General features: G+C 55.4%; 3 protein-coding genes and 1 long non-coding RNA gene across 4 annotated transcripts; all 4 read right to left on the bottom strand.

Moving 5' to 3' along the window:
• Positions 1-1,640: 1,640 nt before the first annotated feature.
• On the bottom strand, positions 1,641-4,024 carry LOC101872616 (vacuolar protein sorting-associated protein 29-like). Its single transcript, XM_031047909.2, has 4 exons — positions 3,951-4,024; positions 3,421-3,703; positions 2,659-2,894; positions 1,641-2,093 (listed from the first exon to the last, which is right to left on the bottom strand). Exons 1-4 carry the CDS (start codon positions 4,022-4,024, stop codon positions 1,976-1,978), a joined length of 711 nt encoding a protein of 236 aa, XP_030903769.2. The 3' UTR covers positions 1,641-1,975.
• A 1,022-nt stretch (positions 4,025-5,046) lies between these two features.
• Positions 5,047-5,648, bottom strand: VPREB3 (V-set pre-B cell surrogate light chain 3). Its single transcript, XM_005147856.2, has 2 exons — positions 5,600-5,648; positions 5,047-5,375 (listed from the first exon to the last, which is right to left on the bottom strand). The coding sequence occupies exons 1-2, from the start codon at positions 5,646-5,648 to the stop codon at positions 5,047-5,049; spliced, it is 378 nt and encodes a 125-aa protein (XP_005147913.1).
• Positions 5,649-10,242: 4,594 nt separating this feature from the next.
• On the bottom strand, positions 10,243-11,450 carry CHCHD10 (coiled-coil-helix-coiled-coil-helix domain containing 10). Its single transcript, XM_034068355.1, has 3 exons — positions 11,251-11,450; positions 10,922-11,060; positions 10,243-10,499 (listed from the first exon to the last, which is right to left on the bottom strand). Exons 1-3 carry the CDS (start codon positions 11,380-11,382, stop codon positions 10,480-10,482), a joined length of 291 nt encoding a protein of 96 aa, XP_033924246.1. The 5' UTR covers positions 11,383-11,450; the 3' UTR covers positions 10,243-10,479.
• A 508-nt stretch (positions 11,451-11,958) lies between these two features.
• LOC115946298 (uncharacterized) lies at positions 11,959-19,391 on the bottom strand. Its single transcript, XR_004080398.2, has 3 exons — positions 19,150-19,391; positions 15,151-15,369; positions 11,959-12,907 (listed from the first exon to the last, which is right to left on the bottom strand). It is a non-coding gene; the product is annotated as an uncharacterized lncRNA (long non-coding RNA).
• Between the last annotated feature and the right edge of the window lie 2,722 nt (positions 19,392-22,113).

The following is a 22,113-nucleotide window of genomic DNA, read 5'->3' as shown; positions in this document are numbered from 1 at the left end:
CGTTTTGAGGGCAGCAGGAACCAGCCACACAGCAGGTCTGCGCTGCCAGGAGCTGTCACTTCTGCACCCTCCACGTCCACCGTTAGGATTGCTGCCCCCATGCACGGCAGACAACTGACGGTCAAGCAGGAGCACCCAACCATGGCTCCCTGGGGGCACCAGGATGCTCATCAGCACTGCTGCTGTCCCAGCTAACACAGTAATAGATGGCCCTATCCTCAGCTTGGACCCCAGTGATGGTTAAAGTGCCCGTGGTGCCGGACATGGATCCGGAGAATCACGAAGGGATGCCCGAGGGTCTATTGGTGCTACCATAGATCAGAGTGATAGGGGCACTGCCAGGCACCTTCTGCTGGTACCAGCCATAGTAGCTGCTGCTGCTGCTGCTAAGCCCGGAGCAGGTGATCTGGGCATCCTTTCCTGGCTCCACTGAGAGCGATGGGGGCTGAGTCAGCGCTGCCTGGACCAGGGAACCTGGAGAGGAGAGAGGGGAGGAGACGGGGGTCAGCCAGTGCCCACGCACAGGCACTTGCTGCACAGGGTTGGGCCATGGAATGTACCTGACCCACTAATAAACAGGGAGAGCAGTGACTCCTAACTGGCTACTGGGATTTCAAGAGGTGTTTGCATAATGTCCTCATTGCTCCCTATCACCATTGTAGCTGTCGTCCCAACCACCACAGTAATAGACGGCCTCCACCTCAGCTTGGACCCCAGTGATGGTTAATGTGCCCATGGAGCTGGAGCCGGAGAATCACGAAGGGATGCCCGAGGGTCTCTGGTTGTTATTGTAGATCACAGTGACAATGGCACTGCCAGGCACCTTCTGCTGGTACCAGCCATACTCGTAGCTGCCACCACCAGAGCAGGTGATCTGAGCGTCCTTTCCTGGCTCCACTGAGAGCGATGGGGGCTGAGTCAGCGCTGCCTGGACCAGGGAACCTGGAGAGGAGAGGGGAGCAGACGGGGGTCAGCCAGTGCCCAGGAGCACAGCCCTGCCCGGGCAGTGGGACAGGGCCCCTGTGCACAAGGGCCCTGTGCATTCGCAGCGGCTCTGGCCAGGGCACCTGACCCATGGGCGAGCAGCGCGAGTAGCAGAGGGGCCCAGGCCATCGCGCAGTCCCACCAGCTCCGTGTTCCTACCACCATGGGGTTTCGCTGTGGCCATTGGTTCCCTCTTAACCCTCTCCCACCTTGGCACAGCCCCTTTTTGGAGACTGGGTGCCTGCACTCACAACCAGCTCTTGCTCCAGTGCTTCCCTGCCCACTGCAGGCACATCTCTTGCCCACCAAAGTCACCCAAATCAGTCTGGACCATCTGCACGCAGGGCCACTGACGTGGAAAAGCCAGGTCTTGCTCCACACCAAAGTTCCACAAATGGGTTTCTCTCAGGAGTCACAGGACTATAACCAGCTGGATCAAGCTGTTCATGCAAGTGGTCCTACATACAGCCTTAGCTTATATATGCACCAAGTGATGGTAGAAACACTTCTATACCCTGCTCTGCCAAAGCGTCTTCTGCAGCCACCTTAGCCCAGCAGCACACACCAACCAGGCAAATCACAGCTTTCTTTCAGCCATCAGAGCCTGCAAATTCCAGCCCACCTCCATCTTTTTGAAGCATGATGAACAGGATACAGACACATGAATACTGGTGTTTATTATTCTATACATTTTACAGGAGGGGTTCAACGCCAAACTACCACCACCCCCCACAATTCCCTTATTTAGGAGCATAGCAGCTTCTCCATAGACAGAGGAGATTCTCCACAGTGCTCTCTCTTCTGTTTCTGCTGCTTGGGAACCAAGACTGACTGTGGTGTTTCAGGGTTTTTTCTTTTACAAGCTCACAATGAAGCGCTGTGGCCACTCTATTGCGCGGCAGCAGCACCCCCCGGTGGCCTGCCTCCAGCTAGGCTTAACCGGGAAGAGAATGAAAGCGGGTGAGAAGTCAACAAGCAAGTCGGACATGATTCAGTACTTCTTGAACTCAATTCTTTCTACTTTCACATCATCCTCAATTAGCTGGTATACATAAGCCACAACTGTGGAAGCCTGGATATCCATCAACACAAATGAAGGGATGATGTTCCTGGAAAGAAAACATACTTTGTCCATCTTCCCAATCAACTCACACTTTTTGCTAACATACCTTATGTTTATGTGTGCTAATATACTCAGCTGCCCACGGCTGCAGGGATGTGGGAAACTTCAGTTTGCAGGCACCAGCCAGAGCCCCACGGCAGAGTTGCACTTTGCCTAGCAAAGCCCAAGTCATGCCTCGCTCGGACATTTAAGCTGACAGTGCCTCCAACAGTCTGATACTCTACAAACTATTAGCATGCAGCTTCTGGGAAGACACCAGAAAGCAAAGCAACTTCAAGAAGCTGCTCAACTCATCCCCTCCAGGCCCAGGAAGAAGCCCCACACACACCAGTGCCCAGCTGGCACAAGTAACACATGGGCTAAGTCAAACCCTGGTGACAGAGGAGCCCTACTGCATTCCCAGGGAGGAAAGAGAGCTGGCCTCCTGCTCCCCACAGCATCTCAGCAGAGCTCTGCAGCACAGTGGTTGGACACACACAGGTGAGTGCACACGTTCAGGTATCACCTATGGGCTCTGCTGTGCTGGGCAGCTCAGGGCTCCCCTCACTCACGTTTCCAAAGCATTGTAGGCTCCTGTAGCTGATCCTGGGTTGATGTAAAATTTGTTTTCATGTTCAACTGCTTCAAATCTGTGTGTATGTCCAGAGATGAGAATGTCCACATCCAGCTGCCTCTGCAGCAGGGCCAGGCTGGCCACATTGCCCCAGGGAATAACTTGATGGCCGTGAATCAGCCCGATTCTGAACTGCCCAACAGTTACAACCTTCTCTTCAGGATAATTCAGGCTCTGAAAAGGCAAAAGGCACAGCTATAAATCAACCAGAGAGGCCTCTCCTACACAATACAGGTTCCCATGTCCCAAAACATAAACCTGCCTTTCATTATTAGAGAGCACAAGGTCTTTCTCAACATGCAGACCCACTGGATACTCATACTACACCAAAGCAAGAGAAACCACAGAGCAGAGTGAAGAGTCTGAGCAGAGATCAGGTGCCTCAAGGCTGCCCAACAATAACTATACACACACAGTAGCCCCCAGCCCCTGGAGCTATGGAGCCAGCTGGGGAGCTCCTGTGGCCTGACAGCAACCACAGGCAGACATGTGCAGAGGCCATGTGAGCCAAGTGTATCTATTCCCCCAAGCAACAGGGGTCTAGAAAATAATTCTGTTTCTTCAGCGTTACTCATTCCTATCTCCTATCCTGGCAAATAACAGCTCAGGAACAGCTAACAATGAAGGGCTCCCAAGTTTAACTGGGACCACAGATTCCTCAGGAAGGGGGCTGAGAAATTAGCAGCAGCAAGAACATTACGTCAGCATCCCCCCTAACAACGTGGACGTCCGAAGCCAGGGTCCGGAGGTAGTCATAGGTCTCCTTGGTGCAGAGGTTCCCTGTACACAAGATGTGCTGAATCTTTCCTGGAACCAGCAGCTTCTTGAACTCCGCAGGTAGACCGGAGCACCGGTGTGGGATGTGAAGGTCCCCTAACGCTAACACCAACTCCACACACCGCAGGGGGAAAACGAGAGTTAAACTCGGGTTACTCAACAGAACAGCACAAATCCTTCCTGCCGCTCCAGGGCGCTCACAAAGCCTGGCGAGCCATTAGGGGCCCAGCAGGGGCTTCTGTCCGGTTCAGCAGTGAGGAAACACCGCCGGCACTCCCCGGCAGCCAGCCCGTTCCCACCGGGAGCTCTATGTGCACCCGCAGCTGAGGCTGCCGAGGGATCAAAGAAGCGACCCGGCCCAAGCAGCCGCCCCACGCAGAACCCAGGGAGCGGTCCAGGCCCGGCCGCCTGAGCCCCAGGGAGCGGTCCAGGCCCGGCCCGGCCGCCGCTCACCATTGCCCCGCTCCACGCCGCTCAAGCACCGCCGTTACCAGGACGCGCACAGCGGTAACCAGGATGTGACGCATCCTTTTTCTCCTCCGCCAAGCCAATGGCAGCACCAGCAACGTCCCACGTGATGCCGGCGCCTGTGGACGGGTCCTAACGCCCGCCCGTGCGCCCGCAACGCTGCGCAGGGGATGAAGCGCTTTGGCGTGTCCGTCAGTGTCGTGTCGTCCTCCCTCCTTCCCCCCAGTGTTTTAAGGGAAATCTATGGGATTTTTGTGCAAAATGGACGCTCTTTCTGTGTGGAAACGTGCATACAGAGTACCTACAGGTGTCTGTGTGGTTAAACGCGTCCTTTTCCCCTCAGAAGACTGGGGGGGGGTTGGGGCTGAGCAGGGTCTGGGGTGGGTGGTGCGGGAAGATGGCTGATCGGAGACACGGGTGACGGAACGCGTTGGGGGCTTCGAGACGGCTTTGAGGGTGCTGCAGACGGGGACAGGTCCTTGGGGCATGGGGCCAGCGTCCCTGCACATGGAGGTCTCTGGCTCTGATGAAGATGGGCTCTGCCAGGGGTGGGTGAGCTCCATCCAGGTCCTGCAGACCCCATCAAACCCCATCACGGCACCTCTGGGTCACCCTCCTCATCGGGTACCCGCAGGCAGGGCAACAACACTGCAGAAAAGCCCCAGGGGCTCCTCAGGACATCACACACACGACACAAGCCCCGTGGCAAAGGATTAACCTTTATTATCAGGTGAAACAAACCACACAGAAGCCCAAGCTGGATCAAGCCCACGTTGTGCCAAGTGGAGGAAGAGCCCGGGCATGGCAGAGCTCAAGCCGCAGCAGGAAATCCCTGCTAATGCGCTCCAGGGCCGAGCCCTGGCTGGTCTCGCACTGTGTCAGGCTGTCCAATGCTCCATGGGGGACACTGGGGTTAAACAGGAGGTTGCTGTACCTCACAGCACAACGCAGTGCTGCTGGGCTCACTGCAGCACACTAGAGGGTCCTTTTCCTTTCCTCTTCGGGCTGCCACCTCCCTATTGAATAATAACTCATGTCAGGCTTGCAAGCAGAAACGCAAAAAGCTTTTGTTCTCTAGCTTCTAAAACCAGCTGAAGGCAGTTGACAGGGAGCAGTAATAGTTGCCACTGTCTTCATCACAGATGGATGTGATGGTGAGGATGCAGGCATTGCTGGCGATGTCTTTGGTAGCAGAGAAGCGGTCGGGAGTCTTGGTGGCCTTGTGCTTCTCTCGCTCAGAGTTGTAATAGAGCAGATATGTCAAGTTGTGCCCCGGGCGCTGCTGGAACCAGGAGATGCCGAAGTCACTGATGTTGTACTGGGGGCTCAGGGTGCAGAACAGCCGAGCAGTCTGCCCGGGCAGCACCAACATGAAGGTTGGCTGGGTCAGCACAGGCACAGCCCTGGAAGCTGCACACCAAGGATGCAGTTACTGATGGCCTGAGCCGTGTCCCACATCACCCTCAGCTCCAACGTGTCCCCCTGTCCCTTGAGGCAATCCCGTCACCCAATCTCCATCCTCCCATCACAGCCCTGGAGGAAAACACCCAGCTAAGATGAACATCCCCTTGTACAGCCCAGTCCTGCTACCACCCCACACAAGACAGCAGCTTGCTCAGCCATACCACCCTTACCTGTCTCCAGCATCCCCACCAGGAGCAGGACCATGAAGCCCAGGGCCATGGCAGAAGTCTGTTTTGGAGAGGGTCTGCAGTGCTACAGGCACACAGGTTGCTGTGCTGCTGCCGCTGAGGTGTATGTAAATGACACAGGGGGCTCGGGGACTCCAGCTCCTCACGTTGCTCACTTTGCTGCAGCCAGGCCTCAGGGAGCAGGCTCGAAGCAGTGGGGTGAGAGCTGAGCACTGTGACCCACCACCCGCGTCACCCCAGGCTAGGCCATTTCCTCCCGGTGCACTGATGCACAGCCCACCACTCTCTGCCCCAGCCCTGGGGTACAGCACCACTGACCAGCCTTCCTCTCTGATGGGGGACAGAGAGGTTTCCCTGGGACCTTTTGCCCTCTGCCACCAATACACAAGGAGCCGGAGCCACACCATGCCAAGGGTGCCCTGTGGCAGCAGCAGGCTGGGACAAGCTGGCTCTGCTGCCACCAGGGACAACGGCAGCATGTGCCAGAGCCCCCCTGGCAGCCGGCTCATGGCAGAAGCAATACAAGTTGCTGCCCCCTTCTCCATGCAGCTGCACCAAGAATGACTGCCCCATGGCACAGGCTGGGAGCTGCCGCGGGTGCCCAGAGCTCTGCCACGAGCAAACACACCAGGGTGGCTGCTGAGGTCACCAAGTGCCTTTCCCAAGGGAGTGGGTGCAGTGAGACGCGGCTGCAGCTCAGCTGGCGCGGAAGGAGAGCAGACGGTTACAGCCAGGGCTGCCCGACATGGCAGCTGTAGCATCCTGCTGCCCGTGACAGCCAGCACAGGGCCAGAGATGCCATATTACACTGTCAGGGGCTGGCCCCCCCGTACATCACTGCAGCCACCAGCCCATGGCAGACCTTCGCTGCAGGGTGGTCACAGTGCCCTCGCCAGCACCACCACATCACCATCCAGGGATGGCTCTTTCCCTCCCCTCTGGAGCACCCAGCCCTGCTCCCAAGCTATCCCCAAGGCAAAGATGTTTGCAAGTGGCTCTTGATGTGCCTGCCCCCTGTGAGCTCCTGGTTTGAGGGAAAAATGCAGCTCTGAGGTAGAGCTTCCTGGCACTGTGCCTGGCACAGGGAGAAACTGACGAGGAAGCACCAGCTGCATCCAAGGATGTGGAACTGCAGGCTGGACACTTGCTTTGCTGCGGTGCCACCCTGCACTGCTCTGAGCAAGAGCACCCAATACATTGTCTGGTTTTAGCTCATTCTCTACAAGCTGGTCTAAAAAAGCACTTACACAACCTCCCTTGGGAGTAGAGAGGAAAATGAGAGCAAAAGGTGCTGATGGGGACAATCAGAGCAGCTATAACACAGATGCCACAGAGCACAGTGCACACCTGCAGCATCATGAAGGTGCCAGTTAGACCTGATGGGATCACGCAGTACCTTATGCAGCTGTACTGCTGTATGTGGTTGGGCAGCAAAGGCTGGTGTACACCTGCCAGGGAGATGCGGAGCACATGGGTGCCACACAGCAGTCCCTGTACTTGTGGCTGTATCCCATCCAGGCAAAATTGCTGCACCAGAGTTGCCACAGCCAGACCCTACAGCAGGCAGTACCAGTGGCATGAGGCCAGCCCCAGAGCCCATTCAAGGCTGGGTGTTCAACTCCACAAGGTGAACATGAGCCACCCTGTGCAGTGTGCTAGGTGAGACATACCACACACACCCCATCCATGGGTCAGACGGATACTGTGAAAGGAAGACCCACCAAGGCCCAAGGAAATCAGTCACCTCCTCCTGCAAGAAGGGGCATTTTGAAGAAAGGGACCTTGTCCATGGCATGTTTGTTACAATGAGATACAGGTAGAGGGAAAGCACCAGCTTCACCTCTGCTCTGGGGGCCAGCTGGGCACCTGGAGCAGCTTCCAGGCAGTGGCCTCATAGGGAGGGACAGGGCAACTCAATGGCCAGTGGTTAGGGAGCAGGGCAGGAGTGCTCTGCCAGGCACAGCTGCATCCTTTGTGTTACCTCTACACCATGAGCAATGGAGGACAAAACCAAGCAGAGCTGAGCTAATTGCAGGGAGAGAGGCCAGAGGCAGGTCTGGGGGATCACTGGAGAGGGCTCTACTTATAGAGACACAACCAGAAGAGCCAAGGGGTACGGGGTATGTGAGAGCTGCCAGCAGAGCTCCTCTGCTCCGGCCATGTGGGAAGGGTTCCCTGGCTCTGTTCCTGTCCCACAGCTTCAGAGAGCGGGTATCTGTGGCTGCTGGGAGGGAATGGGCAGATCCTGCCCTGACCTTGCCCAGTTGGCTCAGAGCCTTTGCCTGACCTGTGCAGCTGAAGCCACCAGACACATGTGGTGCCTTTGCTCCCTCTGCTATTTGAGCTGCATCCCCAGCTCCGGCCACTGACGTGCGTCAGCCCCGGGGCTTTCTCAATCGTCACAAACTCGGTGAGGGTTCACGACCAAAGTGTCCTGCGCTGACTGAGCCACAGCCTCCAGCTCCTTCCCCTTGTGACCAGCATGGATTCATGGAAGGGGCCAGTGCTCACTGCTTCTTCCTGCTCATGTCTGATGAAATAAGAGACACTGCATGAACCAGAATCATTTTCCCCAAACAAAAATAACTCATCCCTGCTCCTAACCTGGAGTATTCCCAGCACCAAACACCAGCAGATGAGGCTGTAATACAGCAGCCCAGAGCCCTGCTGAGGGCCACACAGGGATCCTACCATTGCTGGCTGTGACAATGGGCACTTCTCAGCTACCCACTGTGCTTCCTGCCCTTAGGGCTCCTGGATCCAGGGTGACCACACTCCTATCTCAGAGCTCACCCCCTGTGTGCAGCCAACTGCCAAGAGATGGTGAACCTGCAAGTGCTGTGCCCTGATCCCCATTGCTCATCTGAAGAGAAGGTGGCAGTGCAGGCTTTAATGTACAAGTGTTCCTGAGCAGTCACCCACCAGTGGTGGAAGGTCCATTACCCACCAGTTGAGAAGCGGCACAGCACGACAAACAGGCTGTCTGGGAACCCCAGATCATCCCAAAACACAGGGAAAGGGGCCACAAACCTCCTCCCCTTGAGACCTGAACAGAACTTTCTCAAAGCACAACCTGCCAAGGAAAACACGTCAAAGCCCCACAGGCTCCTGCTGGCTGCACAGGGGCACACTGGACCTTGTTCACATTTCTCTCCTTCCAGACTGCATCGATCTACTGCATGAAACAGGAACTCTGATGCACCAGAGCAGTGGGAAATCCTGCATCCAAACTCACCTACGGGAAAAGGAGCACTACAGCCTCAGTAATCCAGTGAGACAGCACAGCTCAGCCTCTGCTTTGAGGGTGTTGGTGTCACACCACAGAAACCCTGTTACCTCAGCTTTGGAAAGGGGCTTTATTCACTTGGACACGGCACAGTAGCTCAGCCAGCCAAAGCCAGCTTGGATTAAGACCTAAACCTTGTGTTTGTCCAAGATGGCTGCACTGTGGGAGAAGGAACCATTCCCAAGCAGAGCTCAGGAGAGAGATGAATCCATTCCCCCATTCTGCTGGCAGGAGGAGAAAGCTCTGGAGGAAACCAAAGCCAGAGGAACACACACCTGCATCACTGGAGGAGCCCACCTCCAACACCATCACTGTGCTGGCAGTGGCCTTCCAGAGACCACCAGGGAGCTGCTCAGGAGCTCCAGCAGCAGCATTGCCAGCACTGAGCCACAATGGGCCCCAAGACAGCACACACCTGCTGCAGGTGCTCCTGATGGCTTTCCTGTACCACTTCCACCCTCCCAGCACTATCAGTCCCCAGCATTCATTTCTTAAGGGAGTCAGTTACAACTCCTTCTCAGGGGTTCCTCCTCCTCAGGGGCCTGGGGCTTCTCGGCACACAGAGCACTTGGGCTTCAAGTCTGACAGTTTTTTCCCTTGGCTGTCTCAGGAGAGCACAAGAAACCCCAGATAAGGGCAGGGACAGCTCAGCACATTACCCACCACCAAGAATGTAGGTCCTGACATTTACAAGAGGCAGGACTTGCAACACCAGCCTCCAGCACCTGCTGCCAGCTTTTCCCATGTAGACCTGGATTTCCCCACAGATCCAGGCAAGAGGCTGAGAACTTGCCCATATTTAGCAGTGAGAGGTCAGCAATTAATAAATTAATCCTGCCGTGAAATTCAGCAGTTCAGCATCTGAAAGGAACCTCAAAACCCTTTCACACCACAAGCAACAGGCCCAGCCTGCAGGCAGCACTCAGACTGTTCTGTTACACTGACTGAGAGAAAAGCAGCTCCAAGCTTCACCTGCTGCTGGTGACCTTGAGAACATTGCATAACCCACCAAGGCTTAAGCCAACTGTATCCTGTCACACAGCCAAGACGGGTATTTTCTTAGCTCCAGGGTCAGAACAGCTCTTCAGGAAGAGGGGATTGGTGGAAAAAGAATCTGTTACTGAAGATACTGTAGGGCACATCCATCTCCGATGACCTCTCTCCACTGGAGGGCAGCCAATCCAGTCTCTGCTCAGTCATGGATCTGCTTTTGCCAAGTCATGTAGGCACAGTCCTGTGCAGGAAATATGGAGTCGTGCCTTGTCCTTGAATACTGATAACTGATAACATCATGGTACCTTGATTTTAGCTTGAGAATTGAATAAAGACCACACACAAGTGATAGGTCCAAATAAACTCATTTATTTCTCTGTAATAAATACAATGCTAGCTGAACTCCAGTCTCACAGCTCCAACCATTCCTTCTCTTCCCTACTAGTCTAGAAGTGAGTTACCACTACAAGACTCCTGTCTGGCTCATCTGTTTCCTCCAGCTCGCTCTCTGTCCATCCTCCCGCTGCCCGCAGGCAACAGGGCTCTACACCAGGCTCCTCTTCCCTGCAAGGAGGCAGATTCTTCACAGGAGAGAAGAAACACCTATGGGGAGAAAGCACAAGTTCAGCATTAAGTGGATGTTCCAGCAGCTCTTACTTGAAGGTGGCCAGATCAAGATGTAACTCCCAACAACCACCTTTAGCAGATGCAACAGGAACTAGGACATCAAGCAGGGAAAGCAACAAGCTTTGCATGGCATAAGAGAAGAACATCTAAAAGAGCATCTGCAGACTTAGGTCTGCAGCATGTCCTGACCTTTACAGGACACGGTCAGGACCATCTCCCCGGCCCTTTCAAGTTCCCTTCTGCATTCCAGGCCACGGGAAAGACAGAGCTGCTTCCCATTTAAAGCCTTGAAGGACACTCTAACCTCGACAGAATGCTCCTGCAATCTCTGCCCCCTCTCAGGTATTCTGGCAGCATTTCCCCCTCTGCCCAGCCATCCCGCAGGGGCACAGGCTCACCATTGCTGTACTTGCACTGCTTCAGCGCTTCGTTGAAGCCCTCGCACAAGGTCAGGTCTCTCTGGTTGGTGGCGCACTCCAGGAACTGCTTCATCTCATAGTGGCAGGGGCCGTAGTTGGGCTGCTGGAATACGGGCTGCTGCCGGGGCCCGGCAGGGAGGGCCTGGTCAGGAGGGAGCTCTGGGGCAGAGCCAGCCCCTCAGCCAGCACCGGCCCTGTCACCTCGTGCTGAGCCAGGCTCCGCCAGCCCGGCCCCCCGCTCCCGCCCCGTCCGGCCGCGAAGGGCAGCCCAAGGACGCCGGCCCAGGGAGGCCCAGCTCCGGGCTCACCTGCGCAGGAGCCGCCGCCTTGGCCGGTTCGGAAGAGCCGCCGCTGAAGGCGCCGGTGAGGGCGCTGCCCACAACGTGTCCCACGGCGGAGCCCACGGCCACGCCGGCCGCCGTGCTCGCCATCTGCGCCATCAGCCCGGGCTGCGCCGGCTGCGCCGCCGGCACCGGGGCCGCCGGGGGGGGGCTGCGGAGACACCCGGGTCAGAGAGCGGCGGCGGCAGCGGGCAGAGCCCCCCCAGCCCCGTGTGCCCCCCCCCGTACCTGGCCGGTGCCGGTGCCGCCGCCGGGCGACCCACACTCCTGCTGCCGCGCGCCATCACCTCAGACTCTGGCGCCCCGCCCCGCGCACCGCCTTAAGAGGAGCCGCCGCCGCCACGTGACGAGAAACGCACGCTCGGCTAGCACGCAGGCACCGCGCCCCTCTGCGCATGCGCACAGAGGAAAGGGGCGGCTCACAGCACCACCCCCCAGCCCTGCGCTTCTCGGCCCCGCCAGAGGGCGACCTCGGGCCGTGCAGGTCCCGGCCGCGTGGGGGCTGAGCCCGGCGGCTCCTGAGCGAGGCGGCTCCTGCTGCCCCCCCGGCCCTCCCGCACCCTGCTCCCAGCACAGCCCGGCCTGTCCCTGCCGAGCACGGAGCCATAGCCCGGGCCCAGCCCCCTCCAGCAGTGACCTCCGGGGCCGGCCTCTCCTCCAGCCCGGGAGCCGCACGCCGGGGGCTGAGGTGCCGCCGGTGTTCAACGGCCCGTTATGAGAGGGCACCGGAGGGGCCGTCAGCTGCCCCGGGTAACGGCGGAGGGGCGGCACCGGAGGAGGAAGGACTTGTACTGATGTGATAGCTTCTGCCCCGTGGGAGGCACTGCCACAGCTGCTGGCCCGGCCGTGGCTCGGCTCGGCTCTGGGCTCCCAGCCCTGGGGAGGACCGTGTCCTGCTGGGCGCTGCAGAGCCACGGAGCCGATGGAGAAGGATGAAGCTGTGCTCAGTCGGGCAGGAGGGGAGGAATGCCGGGAGCAGGGGGGAGCGGGGAGGCGCTGCCTGCGGGCGGCGAGCGCAGCACAGCACCCCTGCGGTGAAGGCTTCTGCAGATGGGGTGACAAAGAACAGCTTCCAGGAGCGCGAGGTGGTGGCTTTGCAAGCGCTCAGAGACTGCTTCTCCCAGGTGTGGGGCAAAGCAGGAGAGAGCATGAAGGGGCTTGTTGGGAAAGGGCGATGGAGACAGTCTCTGTTGCATGGGAGATGCTGGGTGGAGGAGAGGTGGATAATGAAGGGCTGGGAGGGGGAAGATGAAGAGTCCACAATTGGGGCAGAAAAAAAAGAGGGTGCCAGGGAGGAGCATGGGGAGGAATGATGTGGTCTAAGCCACTGGCCAGCACAACAACTTTTGCAGCAGCCCTCTAGATACAAACCAGCAGATCAAGGAACCCTCTGCAAGGCGTGGACATAGTTGGGAAGTAGGAATCCATGGGAAGATGATGATGAGCCCTCAAATAACGAACAGCCAGGCTGGACGACGCCAGCTTTACCTTCAAACCAATTTCCTGGCAATCATCTCTGCCCTGGCACCCCAGCTGGTCTCTGGGGCCTCTGGGTCCATGTCTGCTCAGTGTCTCCCTGGTACAGGCCTGGTCACCTGCTCCATCTTTGGATGTTCTTTGTGCCCTGTGGAGTAAAAGACATTTCAAAAATTGAGAGGGATCCAGAAGTTGTCCAGGAAAAAAACCTAAAATAATCCCAGCTCTGTCATGTCTCCAGGGCTGTGTTTGTACATTGAGCGTGCTATGAAAGCCAGCTCTTGGGGCTGGTTCATTGACTGGCAGGAATTAGAGAGCTAAGTCACTGCAGGGCTGGCAATTAGCTGCTGTGTAAATGTTTTTGTAGAATCAGATTTCCAGCACGAGGGGAAGAGAAAAGCATTTGTAAAGCAAGCTGCCCCCTTGGCGATGGAGCCGCAGGCAGGGGAGAGCTGCAGCTCCTGCGCTGCAGAGCAAAGGGATTGTGCCTCAAACACGCACAGCTCTGGTCTCTCGAGGGGTAACACCCCCAAATCCTCCCTCCTGCAGCAGCAGGGAGCTGTGCTGTGTGGCTCTGCTTTCAGCTGGAGCAGCAGCATTGTGCCTGTCCTGTCCACTGACAGGAGAGGGGTTAAAAGCAGTTGTAAATCCATGAGGATGTGACTGGAAAGCCTCTGCACCAGCAGCACCTGCACTTGTTCCTTTTCCCATGGATCCATGTATCATGGGAAGCAAAGTTTCCTTCCCTTTGCAGCCCCATCCCACCGAGCCACAAACACTTGTGGGGAAACAGAGGTCTTCAGAGAGAAAAAGAAGGGAAAACAAGGGTGACCTCAGGAAGCCCCTCGCTGCGAGGAAACCCCAAGCTCAGCTCTGTGCCATGGGCACGTGCAGCCCATCAGTGCATGGAACACCACAGGGTCTTCTGCCCTCCTGGTTCATCCCTGGTCATAGGAAGAAGCTGAGCATGTGCTGAGGGGAGAAGAGGACGGACTTGCAGGGGCACAGGGAATGCCAGACCTCCATCCGTATGAACTCAGGGTTCATTAGTTCCACTATGTGCAGGGCAAGTTGCTGAAGGAGCCTGGGCTTCACACTGAGAGCAGCCCTTGAAGCTCTGTCTGGGGTCCCTTTGATTTGGTTAATTAGACACGAAGTTTCCCTGTGCAGTGGGAGGCCGGGTATGTGCCGAGGAGTGCAGCAACCCCGGGTTTGCTATGGGGTAATTTACTGGGGCCGGCTGAGTGTACACAGCTCCACCCGCACCAAGCCCTCTGCTCCTGGGTGGAATGCCCTCAGCATCAGAGGTGGAAACGCTGTGAGGCGTCCCTGTGCAGAGCCCTGGAGCAGCCAGACTCCTGTTTGCATCTACAGATCAGTTTTCACTTATTTTTTCTGAGTATTGGTTATTTTCCTAAGTAATAGTTTTCACTGCTTCTGTGGCCAAACTTCCTAATCCCCCTATTTTTCAGCCTAAATTTGAGCTTTGATTCAATCAAGTAGCTTTGTTTCTGCCACCCTCTCTTCCCCTGCTCCAGAAGATCCTCATTACATAGCTCAAGTGTTGGGGCTTGCCTGCACTTGAAGGTTAACTCTGGATCAAGGGACACAAGTATGAAAGAGAGTAACTGATTCCTGAATAGTTCTGGAAAGCTTTACTCAAAGCCAGCTGTTTCTGAGTAACCCAGTGCACTGGCCTGTACATTCCTCATGTTAGCAGCAGGATCAGGTGAGACAAAGTCTGTAAAAACCAGGTCTGTTGTTTCCCACTATTCATCCCCATTGCTCTAAAGGCAGATAATCATCTCCCCTTTCAGAGTCTGCCTCACTTCAGTCCTGACGCTGTCACAGCCGAAATGGGGCTACAAATTGCTCTAGGAATTCCCCAAGCATTTGCATGGTGAGGGGTTATTTCACAGGTAAGGAATGCAATACCCGGCCTCCTGCCGCCCCTACCTGTCCCTACCCCTCCATCGGGTCTGTCTTTACCAGGCTGCAGTTTCACAGGGTATTTGCTTTGGGGATCGGTGACAAGTGTCACACTCCTCCTGAAGCCCCGCAGCCATGCCAGGCTGCAGCACGTCCCTGCCACAGGCCACCAGCAGCAGGTATCCATCTGGAGATGCTGATGGAGCCTCCCGAGCTGCAGGTTTGTGCTTGGAGAGCCCTAATTACTGCATGCAGAGGCAGATCTGGGCAGTGCTCTGGGTGTACCTGAATTTAAGTTATTTAGGTTAACAGCAAATTGCACGGGATGATTGCTCGGGGATCTGGGCAAACTATTCAAAGCAGAAGAAGAAAAGCGTCTGATGAATTAGCCAATATTTTTGTTTGTGGACAGTCCCTCCCCCCAAAAAAAACAAAGAAAAGAAACAAATCTCCAGTTCTTACCAGTGTGTTTGCTACTCAGAATTACTCCATGAATCATCCACGACTGAATGTATTGCAGTCAGTGGGTTCCTTGTGTCCTGCTTTAATTTTCACCTTTGAGTGCTGGCTAGTCCTGATTTTGCTTTGTGCCAATGGTGGGTTTCAGTCTCCCAGGTCCACACGGAGCTTTCAGGTCAGATGTGGATACACAAGCACTGCTTTTTCATCCTAGATGGTTTTCTGCAAGCAGAAGATTCAACTGACAACTAATCAAATAAAAATGAAAAGGGAAAGTTGCTACCAGTAAGTGGAATTCACAGGTTTCCCCTGAGCAAAGGGGCACACTCCCCATGGTCCTGCCTCACTGATGTTCCCCTGAGGGATAACAAAGTGGTGGCATCACAGGTAGGTGGCATTTGATGGCCCAGCCACAGCAGTGTGGCACACAGCCCTGTGTCAGGCTGGCTGCGATGGGCTTTGAGCACACCCTCCCCACACAGACCTCTTGCTGTCTGCATCCTTCCTCTGTCTCTTTTTAGCCAAAATACAACGCCTGGAATGAAGTGACTTATGGCAAGAGTCAGAGATGAGAAAAGGGAGGAAGAAAAACGGCGGTGTCTGAGCAGAGGAGCTGCAGATGGCTGGACGTGACTGCACGGGAAGGGGAGGCAGCACTACAGAGGCCGTCTCAGCTTTCAAGTCTGGTGCTCCCAGGATCTACATGCCATTTCTTGGATGTGGTTTGCCCCCAGGGCAATCTCAACAGCTGTGAAGTTTCAGCAGACGAACAATGTAGTTTTCAATAAATTTCACCAGGCAAAGGGAAGGATTTTAACTCATTCCTGCTAGCCCATTTCTGGTCTGATGGCTCTTCCATACCTCAATACACTCACGTCACAACCCCAGGGTCTGGGTGCTGGAGCATGCCTGAGCTGGACTGCTTTGCTCCAGGCTTTTGGAGAGCTCTTCCCCATCCAAAGCAGCTTCTCTCAGCCATGCCCATGGGTCTTGGGAGGTGTAGGCACATCTCTGCATTTACCTTCACGACTTAAACCTCCCCTGGTGACCCAATGCGGAATGAGGATGCCCTCACCTCCAGGTGAGGAAGGGAGAGGCAACAGGAAGACATCTTTTCCCAGTCTCCTCTTCCTCAGTGGCAGCTGTATCTCAGAAGTCCAAATTCCTTTGTATTCACACATCCAACATCACGGCTTGTGCACTTCAAGTCCTGTTCTGATACCAACTGAAGGCTGATGCTGTTAAGTTGTAACTAAAAGAAGGGCTTTTGTGTCCCCAGATTCCTCAGTCAGACCTAGTCAAGAAATCACCTCTGTCAATACACCACCGGTGTATCCTCAGAGAATGAGGATGACAATTACTGTGAGCTCTATGAATTCACCTGCTAAATATGGGACAAGGCAGCAAACCTGAGCTCAGAGCTTTTGTTTCGTTTGCTTCATGGCTGCAGAGCACCCTATGAGCAGGGCAGCCAGGAAGCCAGCACAGGTTGGTCTGGTGTGTGTGGAGGACCTGAACAATGAGGCACTGCCCTTTGCTGCCTCTGCTCTGCCTGGGATCTGCCAGGCAGGTTCAGGGAGCCCAAAGCAGGGAGCTGGCATCCCCAGCAGGAGATAATGGTGCTGAGCTGGCCCTGGAGGGATCTCACACCTTTACAGGCTCCCCGTGTTACCCGTGCAGTCCTGGTCAATGGGCTTTGCATTTCCTCCTCACCCAAACGCCTGCCCGGAGGCCATTCCTTTCAGTCTTACACAGCTGCTCCCTGCCTGGTCTGGTTCCCCCCAGCCCGGTGCAGCCACAGCAAGCAGGAGCTGTGCGCGGTGGTTTCCCAAGCACAGCTCCGGGCTGGGAGGTGTTTGTAGTAAAACAACTTGTGAGCAAATACAGAAGCAAGGATGGGGTCTGTGTAAGGCAGAGGCACCCGTGACCTTCTAGGAGGCTGTTAGCACTAACCCATGAACAGCTACTGCTTTGAACTAGAATATGGCCGTAACTACCTCCTCCATCTCCCCCTTCTCAAGCAAAGCCAGCCCCTGTGGTAGCCACAGAGACCTTGCGTGATGCTGCAGCCTCTACATGAGCAGTTCACAGCCACCCGTGACTGGGGTCCTTTGTCTCAGCTCTCCAAAACATCTCCTGAGTTGTAATGACCACATTGCTCTCCCTGCCCTGCTGAGGCTCTCCAGCCACCAGCTTCCAGCACCTTTCCTCAGATGGAAACTAAATACTGGAGACCATCTTTTTCTCCTCTGTAAAAGAAGATGGAGGTGTCTTCTTTTCAAACTGAAGCTCAATAACCCCTGCAAATGCACAAGGAAACATTGTTGTGTGCTCCGGTTTGACGTGATTTCTGCCACAGTGTTCTTGTTCCAGCTGCAATCCTCCATAAAGTGCTGAGCTCAATACAGAGTCCCTCCATGGGCTGCTCTGCAGGTACAGTCCATACATTCTCTCCTGTAGAAACAGCCTGGCCTTTGCGAAACCAGTGGTCTGAGCAAACACCTCAGCTCTCTGGGAGGGCTGGGCACTGTGTATGCAGTGCTGGATCCATTCCCAGCCTTGTGCAAGCTCTTGTGGTGCTCCTTTAAGACAGTTCTTCGAGGCGTTCAGGTTGGTCTCTGGGGGCTTCCCTGGATCTGAGGGTTCTACAGTGAGTTTGTGAGGATGTGATCTCAGAGTCCATCAATTGCTGTCCAAGGGAAAGTAGAAAAACATCTTAGGCACCAAGCTCTGCCATGTTCCAGCAGCCAGTTTATGCCAGACATTAGTGGCAATGCAGCATGGGTCACAGATGTGCCCTTCCCCACAGCACCTAGGGCAGCATGGGGTCCGAGCTGCAGGACACTGCATCACTGCTGCATAAATTAACAGCTGTCAGAGGCTTTGCATCCCATGGGAGCCAAGAGAGCACTCACCCATGAATACACACACCTCTGTGATTTCTCTTCCCATCTATCTCCTCTGGCCTGAGTTCACTTGCTCTCTTGTCTTCCTTCTCTCCTGGCTCACATCCTTAACTGCTTTCACATGGCTTCATTCAGTCAAAGCCCACAGCACTACACTGATGCTGGGGAACTAACAAGTCCAGCTCCCTCCCAGCGCTGGACACATCCATCCCAGTCATACTGAGATGTGGGGAGCGCTCTCCCCTTCCCACTGCTGGCACTGGCCTGCCGAGCCGGCCTGTGCATCCCGGGGATGGACACCTCCCACTCATCACAGGCAAACACAGGCAGCGGGATGATGCCTGAGCAGTGTGGAGGGGCAGGAGGGTCCCATCACAGTGAGGCTGTGCTGAGGGGCTGGGGGAGTGGTACCTGGTGCAGGGAGGTGAGCTCAGCAGCGCTTGCTGAGGAGGAGAGGGAGGGAGGTGAGGGGCTTGGCTGCTCTGAGCAGAAACGTGCATGAAGTAAAGCCCCGACCCACACCCTGAATTCCACAGCTCAGCTCCAGGGACAGGGGGAGGGTGAGAGGACAGGACGGGACATTTCCATCAGACCTGCGACTTGTTTGTGAGGCTCATCTCACCAGCCCTGCCTCCTCCTCCCTCGCCTCCACCGCTCAACCTGGGTTTATTAACGCAGTCCCCCTTAGGCTAGAGGGAATCACATCCCAGGAGACATTCCAGGCTCCGCTCAGCTTCAGAGGGGATCAGAGGGAGCCAAGGGGTGGGGGGCGCTTCACCAGGACGTCTCATTTGTGGAGCACTGGCAGGTCGAGAGCACTGCAAGACGGCACTAGCAGCGCCCTTATCAGGCACGGAGCAGCCGCAGACTGGATCGAGTCTCTGCTTGGCTCCGTATCTCCCAGCCACTTCTGCTCCGTCCAGGCAGCGAGCTGGAAGCTCTTAACCCAGCTCTGCAAGGCTGGGCACAGGGAGCCTGGGCAGGCTTCTTGTTCTCACCCTTTTGCTCAGGTGATGAACACCGCTGTTGGTGACATGCAGCCAGGTCCAGGCTGCTGCAGGGCTGGACCCATCCCCGAGCACCCGCAGGGCCTCACCTGCCAGCTCCTCGCACTCTGCACCAGTCGGGGCTGACACCTCTCGCCAGGAATGGGAGCTGGCTCCCCGGCGTCTGACTCCTCAGGTGAATTGTGGTGTGCCCTGAGCCTGCGCCAGGAAAATGACAGCGGATGAAACTTCGTCTCAGGCCAAGAGACATGAAGATGGATGTGTTTTCCTTGCCTGCCTTATCGTGCAGGCAGCGCTTCCCACCGGAGCCCTGCACTGTTTGTGTGCGCTCGGCTCCTGGCACGGGGGCAGGTGATGATTAGACAACAAACACTGTGGTGCACCTCTCCTGAGCCTGCAGCCTGCCCCTGCCCTGCCAGACCACGGCCCAGCAGGGAGATGCTTCTCAGGGGCTGAATCCCAGGCTGATACAGGGGAGGAAGAGCCGCCGGACCCCCCAGCTACTTGAGCACCACTTGTGTTGCGGTGCAAGCTATGGGGTTGGGGCTGTGGCTGCCCCAGGGACCTGCTCCTTGACTGAACCCCTGTGCAGATGCACCTCTGCACAGCAAGGGGAGGACAGTCCTGGCACCACCTTGCTTGTTCTGAGGTTGGAGGAGGCAGCAGTGCTGCCCAGCAGCTCTGCAGTTAGTCATGCACCCAGCCAGGGGGCTCTGCTCCACACTTGCCCCTCGGTTTCATACAGTGCACCCAACCTCATCAGACTGCATTGCTGGGTTCAACACAGACTTAAGGCCAAGGAAGGGTTTTTTTAAGGCAAAACAAAATAAGTGTGAAATAAGTATTAGTGATCAAGCAAAACTTTCTGGAAATTCATAGTGGGAATGTTGCCCTGGCCTGGTTATGCTGAAGTCTGAGAAAAAATCAACACATTCTATTCTGGCATTTTCATGGTGCACTGTTTGGATCCAGGACAGTCTGCCCAACTGCAGCCACGTTCATTAGAAAGATTTGAAAATGCTCAAAGGAGTTTTGAGGCAAAGCATCTTGCTGACCAGCAGACATTTTTACACATTACTTTACCTTTCCACTTCTGAGTTAAGGCCCAAAGGCCAAACTTCCCCTAACTCCACATCCTTCCCTTGCCCCCTGCCTATACCCATGCTTTGGGCTGCCAGCTGAGGGGGAGAACTGAGTAATTCAAGGCCTCTCCAAGAAATACTCCTGATCGCTGGTGTTTACAAGGGCAGTTCAGGGTGCATGACCCCAGCCCTGTTTGCACCTTGTTTGCATCACCTGTACAAACTTCGGCTGCCCACAAGAAAAAAAAGGTGCCAGAGCCAAAGAAAAGTGGAATCTAAAGGCAAAAGGGTGAGAACAAAGACTTGCCTGATGGGGATATGGGCCATTTGTCACCCACTGGTCAGTGGTAAGGAGGCATCCATTCATGAGGCCATCACCTACAGAGAGAAAAGACATTACAGAAGGGAAGTCAAAGGGGTTTCACTGTCCTGGGAGTCTGGCTCCTGGACCCTCTTCCAGCTGCTCAGGGAAATGCCCAGAAGGTGTAAAACTCCATGCTCACTTTGCAAGGAGCCTAAAACCATGTCCCCAGCCACACAGAAAACAGCTGTGAAAGTCACACCAGGGAGGTGGCAGGAAACAAAGGACTTTAGACAAGAAAGGCTTAATCCATTTAAATTCAGTTTCCCTCACACTTCTTTCCCCTCTCCCATTTGCTCTCATCAGAGATCTCTTCCCCCACCTCCTCTCAGTCCAAAGGGCACCACAGCAGTTTTGTACCCAAGCGGCCCACGAACTGAAAGAGTTCTACTTTGAAAGAGCAGAATTGGACCTGGTGTTCCCTTTCTCCCTTTCACAGTCTCCTTCCACCAAACACCTGCTGGGGAAAGGGCTGCTGAGAGAGGTTGTCCCCAGTTGGTGGTTCCTATTGAGACATGTTACAATACCACATCGCTTGACAGGCATTGACAAGGTCCCTCCTTGCTGTAAAGTACCAGGGAAGTGGAGAAGAGCTAAAGCTTGTGGCCAGAAGGACTTGGAAAACCAGTGAGAGCTCTGCTGCTTGCTAGGCTTGGAAGGCAGTGAAGCAGATGCTGAGCAAGAAGAGCCACAGATGAAGATGCTGTATCAGCAACATCAGTGACCACTGGGACCTCCCAGTCATGAAAGCTTCTGCTGAGCTTCTGCAGCCATCTCAAGATCCCTGAACCCCATATTTGGCTCCAGTCTGGGAAAGAGTGACAGGAAAGCAATCAGGCAGAGCCTGTACTGAGGGATGTTGGGCTGGTGGAGCTCTGGGGCTGGGGTGGGAGCCCTGTGCCCATCTGCCAGCAGCCAAGCTGCACAGACAGGACAGGCAGTGGCTGAGACTGTTCCCAGCATAGGAGCACTAGGAAAAGGACTTTTGCAGGCTGCACAAAGGGCTCTCTGCAGAAGGTGAGCACACAAGCCCCAAAACACCCAATGGGCCATTTTCTGCTTCCTGCACATCTTGCTCGCCTGGGAAATATCTGTAATCCCAAACACACCATGAACCTTCTTCTGTGCTAAGGGCCTTGGCAGGAGCCAGCAGTTCTCACACACAGTCCCATCTCTGCAGGCACCATGTTTCCCACAACATCCCCTTCAAAAATCTCCCTTTATGAAGAAGAGACAAACCACCCGTCACTGCTTCACATGCTGCTCCCATGCTTCTCCCCAAGTTCCCTGGGCACCAGCAGGTTCCACTGCCATGGGCTGGAAAGCACTGAGCTCCCAAAGACACCAGCATTAGAAGACACTAAAGAAGAGAGAGACAAAGGCAGGAAACCTTTTCTTGCTTGAACCCAGCTGTTTGGCTCAGAGCAAGGCAGGAAAGCAGGATCTGCTGTGCATTCCCACAGCACAGCCAGAATAGTGGGAAAACGGTAGATTTCAGTGTGAAGTCTGAGCCCCATGAACACCAACTCATTGCTTCTTCCTTTCTGCTTTTTCCCTCCTTCCCTTTCCTTCTTACAAGTATGGCCTCGGGGATGGACCAAACCCACTGC

This window comes from Melopsittacus undulatus, chromosome 12 (assembly GCF_012275295.1).
Source record: "Melopsittacus undulatus isolate bMelUnd1 chromosome 12, bMelUnd1.mat.Z, whole genome shotgun sequence".
Classification (NCBI taxonomy): Eukaryota; Metazoa; Chordata; class Aves; order Psittaciformes; family Psittaculidae; genus Melopsittacus; species Melopsittacus undulatus.
This window is presented reverse-complemented; position numbering and strand designations above follow the sequence as displayed.